This window comes from Rhinopithecus bieti, unplaced genomic scaffold (genome assembly GCF_001698545.2).
Source record: "Rhinopithecus bieti isolate Rb0 unplaced genomic scaffold, ASM169854v2 scaffold_1304, whole genome shotgun sequence".
Classification (NCBI taxonomy): domain Eukaryota; kingdom Metazoa; phylum Chordata; class Mammalia; order Primates; family Cercopithecidae; genus Rhinopithecus; species Rhinopithecus bieti.
The window spans coordinates 424,747-429,923 of NW_016803307.1; the positions used below are offsets into that span (position 1 = coordinate 424,747).

The following is a 5,177-nucleotide window of genomic DNA, read 5'->3' on the forward strand; positions in this document are numbered from 1 at the left end:
AAGATAGTAAACATGTTTCATTACTGGACTACAAAAAAATAACTGTAATATGATTTCTCCTTGGAAAACTCTGGTGTAAGCTCTCTGGGAGTTTAGAAACCTGCCTTATCCCACAAGACAGATCAATGGGGGTTTATAAACTACTACAACTCTTCATATTGCTTCAGAAATGCACTCCTCCTCCTGTTTTGTACACTTCGCTGTGCTGCACCTTATCCCTACAACATCCTTTGAGGATTCTAATAGAATAGTGTGCCTTTCATTGTACAGGGCTATTTATAAAGAAGTATCTGTGAAAGTCAACCATCTGTGATAAAGATAGTGAGCCATCTAGGTACCTCCAAGATGGTTAACCTGACTGTGTTCTTTGCTTGGCTCTCAAAAAAGATATCCTTACTACTATCGGTAGAAAACTAAGCAGAAAGCTTACCTAGTCAGTGGGTTTCCGCTGAAGTCAGCTACCTGCAGTGCTTTACAGAATGAAATGCTTTCTGGAATTTCAGGAATCTCTGCAGGAGTAGAGAAAATGTCTATAATTTGCCACCATTATTAACAGTTTTCATCATTCTCAAGATAGATCACACTCACAAGAGAACAGCTGGAAATGCCTACCTCCATTCAAACATGACTTAGATTTATAAAGTATTTTAATACATTTATATTTGCTTTTCTAAGATAAGATATATTCTTAACAGAAGCACATTAAAGAAAAACATTAAAAACATCAAATCTCTAACAAAATTATAGCTATAGGAGGAATAAGTTCTAGTGTTCTATGGCAGGGATCCCCAACCCCTGAGCTACGAACCAGTATCTGTGAGGAACTGGGATGCACAGCAGGAGGTGAGTGGTGGGCAGGTGAGTGAAGCTTCATCCATATTTATAGCCAGTCCCCATCACTTGCATTACTGCCTGAGCTCCACTTCCTGTCAGGTCAGCGCCCACATTAGATTCTCATAAGAGCATGAGCCCTATTGTCAACTGCCGATGCAAGGGATCTAGGTTGTGTGCTCCTTATGAGAATCTAATGCCTGATGATCTGATCTGTTTCCCATCAACCCCAGATGGGACTGTCCAGTTGCAGGAAAACAAGCTCAGGTCTCCCATTGAATCTACCTTATGGTGAGTTGCATAATTATTTCATCATATATTACAATGTAATAATAATAGAAATAAAGTGCACAGTAAATGTAATGAGCTTGATTTGTCCCAGAACCATTTCCCACACTGGTCTATGGAAACACTGCTCATATGATTTGGTTGTGTCCCCACCCAAATCTCATCTTGAATTCCCATGTGTTGTGGGAGGGACCCGGTAGGAGGTAATTGAATCATGGGGGCAGGTCCTTGCCGTGCTGTTCTCATGATAGTGAGTAAGTCTCATGAGATCTGATGGTTATTATAAGGGGGAGTTTTCCTGCACAAGCTCTCTTTGCCTGCCGTCATCAACGTAAGATGTGACTTGCTCCTCCTTGCCTTCCACCATGATTGTGAGGCCTCCCTAGCCACATGGAACTGTAAGTCCAATTAAATCTCTTTATTTTGTAAATTGCCCAGTCTCAGGTATGTCTTTATCAGCAGCATGAAAACAGACTAATAGACTAAATTAGTACCAGTAGAGTGGGGTGCTGCTGAAAAGATACCCAAAAATGTGGAAGTGACTTTGGAACTGGTTCACAGGCGGAGGCTGGAGCTGTCTGGAGGGCTTAGAAGACAGGAAAATGTGGGAAAGTTTGGAACTTCCTAGAGATTTGTTGAAGGGCTTTGACCAAAAGCCTGATAGCAATATGGACAATCAAGTCCAGGCAGAGGTGGGAGATGTGGAACTTGTTGGGAACTGGAGCAAAGGTGACTTGTTATGTTTTAGCAAAGAGACTGGCAGCATTTTGCCCCACCCTAGAGATTTGTGGAACTTTGAATTTGAGAGAGATGATTTAGGTATCTGGTGGAATAAATTTCTAAGCAGCAAAACATTCAAGAGTTGACTTGGGTGCTGTTAAAGGCATTCAGTTTGTAAGGGAAGCAGAGCATAAAAGTTTGGGAAATTTACAGGCTGACAATGTGACAGAAAAAAAAAAAACATTTTCTGAGGAGAAATTCAAGTTGGCTGAAGAAACTTGCATAAGTAAGGAGAAGCTGAATGTTAATCCCCAAGACAATGATGAAAATGTCTCCAGGGCATGTCAAAGGTCTTTATGGCAGCCCCTCCAATCACAGGCCCAGAGGCCTAGGAGAAAATTGTATCCTAGGCCTGGTCCAGGGTCCCCATGCTGTGTGCAGTCTAGAGACCTGGTACCCTGCATCCCAGCCACTCTAGCTCTGACCAAAAGGGGCCAAAGTATAGCTTGGGCTGTTGCTTCAGAGGGTGGAAACCCCAAACCTTGGCAGCTTCCATGTAGTGTTGAGCCTGCAGGTGCACAGAAGTCAAGAATTGAGGTCTGGGAACCTCTGCCTAGATTTCAGAAGATGTATGGAAATGCCTGGATGCCCAGAAAAAAGTTTGCTGCAGGGCCAAGGCCCTCATGGGAAACCTCTGCTAGGGCAGTGCAGAAAGGAAATGTGGGGTTGGAGCCCCCACACAGAGTCCCTCCTGGGGCAGTGCCTACTGGAACTGCGAGAAGAGGGCCATCATTCTCCAGACCCCAGAATGGTAGATCCACCGACAGCTTGCACCATGCACCTGGACAAGCCACCAGACAGTCAAGGCCAGCCCATGAAAGCAGCCAAGTGAGGGGCTATACCCTGCAAAGCCACAGGGGCAAAGCTGTCCAAGACCATGGGAACACACCTCTTGCATCAGCATGACCTGGATGTGAGACACGGAGTCAAAGGAGATCATTTTGGAGCTTTAAGATTTGACTGCCCTGCTGGATTTCGGACTTGTATGGGGCCTGTAGCTCCTTTGTTTTGGTTAATGTCTCCCATTTGGAATGGATGTATTTATTCAATGCCTGTACTCCCATTGTATCTAGGAAGTAACTAATTTGCTTTTGATTTTACAGGCTCATAGATGGAAAGGACTTGCCTTGTCTTGGATGAGATTTGGACTGTGGACTTTTGAGTTAATGCTGAAATGAGTTAAGAGTTTAGGGGACTGTTGGGAAGGCATGACTGGTTTTGAAATGGGAGGACATGAGATTTGGGAGGGGCCAGAGGCAGAATGATATGGTTTGGCTATGTCCCCTCCCAAATCTCATCTTGAATTCCCATGTGTTGTGGCAGGGATCCGGTAGGAGGTAACTGAATTATGGAGGAAGGTCGTTCCGAGCTGTTCTCATGACAGTGAGTAAGTCTCACAAGATCTGATAGTTATTATAAGGGGTAGTTTCCCTGCACAAGCTCTCTTTGTCTGCCACCATCCACATAAGATGTGACTTGCTCCTCCTTGTCTTTTACCATGATTGTGAGGCCTCCCTAGTCAGATGGAACTGTGAGTCAAATTAAACCTCTTTCTGTTTTAAATTGCCCAGTCTCAGATATGTCTTTATCAGCAGTGTAAAAATGGACTAATACACCTGTCTTCCACAAAACCAGTCCGTGGTGCCAAAAAAGTTGAGAACTGCTGTTGTACAGCACTATAAGATGACTACAGTTAACAATAATATATAGTTTCAAATGGGTGAAAGGAGGATATTGAAAGTTCCTAACACGAAGAAATGATAAATGCTTTAGACGAGTATGTTAATTACCCTGGTCTGATCACAATACACTATATGTATCAAAGCATCACTATGTACCCATACATATGTACAATTATTTAACAGATCAATTAAATAATAAAATAAAATAAACCACTACTACCACCACCAAGTCCCACCACTCTATCAAAAGCACTGATGGCATTCTGTTGTAATTACCATTAGACTTTTTTTTCCTTATGTTTTCATGTGGTGGTATCAGTACCAGGTATTCTAAAGTAATATACTTTTAAATTATGAATTTTTTTCTGATTATAAACATAAGTATTTGGAAAATACACAAAGAAGAAAATAAACACCACCAACACTCTCATCACCTAGAGGTAATCTTTTATTGTGATTTTTTTTTAACTTATCACACACACACGTGTGTACACACATATACACACACACAGAATATGTGTATAAACAGATTATATTTCACAATACTAAGTTTATGATAATTTGTTTTTTGCACTTCACATTACTTTACAAGCTTTTTTCTCCTATCGTTTTTCCAAGTAGTTTGCTGTTCTTAATGGCAGAAAAGCACATTGTATATATTTTCATACTTCTTTTAATCAATCCTCCACTGTTGGGCATTTGGGTTGTTTCAAAGTTCCTGATGTTATATTTATGTGCATTCCTGATTATTTCCTTAGGCTATGTTCCCAGAAGTAGAATTACTGTGTCAAAGGCATTAACATCTCTACAGCGCTTGAAAAATATTGTTAAATTGCTTTTGCGAGGAGCAACTTATGCCTACTTATACTTTCATCAGCCTGTACGAGATGCCCTATTCAACATCTCTCCTCCTCTTTTCTTTCTGTTACATTAAAAAAAAATGCCAATTGTATTGCTAAAATAGTATGGCAACATTTTATTTTATATTCTTTTATTACTAATGCAGCTGAATATTTTCCCCATATTTACTGGCCTTTAAATATTGTGATTTTAAATGACCAAAGTTGTTATTTTAAATTCCTTTCTTGATACAAAACTTGAGATTATAGCTTTTGGGCCTTTAAAAGGTTAGTCTGTAGCATTTAACTTCAAAAATTCATTTATTTTGGACATATTAACATTGAGAAGGGCTAAAATAGAAAGATTTCTCCTGGTTCTTGCTGTTTCTTCCACCAGTCTGACTAATGCAATCTGAGCCAAAACATACTTAATATTTCTAAATTGTGGGTGGCAGGGAAAAGGGAGAATTAAAGGGAAAATGGATGTCTCACTCCAACAGCCTCACAGGAATCAGATGCTCCATGAAAGATTTTAGTTCAAATTTAAAAGCATAAAACATCTGGATCTATGCTGACATTTTCCTCACACTATTTTCTGCCTTGCATGGTCAAATGAGGTAGTGAAAAACAAACATTATGGTCCTAGTTTATATAAATATAATCGCTTATTTATGAAAGTAATAGCATAAATATAATAGCTTATTTGTGAAAGTAGGACCATAGTGTTTGTTATATATATACATATATATATATATAT

At 40.0% G+C, this 5,177-nt stretch overlaps 1 protein-coding gene across 3 annotated transcripts in view; it reads right to left on the reverse strand.

The window, feature by feature from the left end:
• The window catches only part of LRRC1 (leucine rich repeat containing 1), a 130,294-nt gene that overhangs the window by 46,462 nt on the left and 78,655 nt on the right, over window positions 1–5,177 (reverse strand). For all 3 annotated transcript variants that reach the window (XM_017872884.1, XM_017872892.1, XM_017872902.1), the window contains exon 3: window positions 431–509. In XM_017872884.1, the coding sequence (XP_017728373.1) occupies window positions 431–509 (79 nt within the window). The remainder of the gene's footprint in view (window positions 1–430; window positions 510–5,177) is intronic.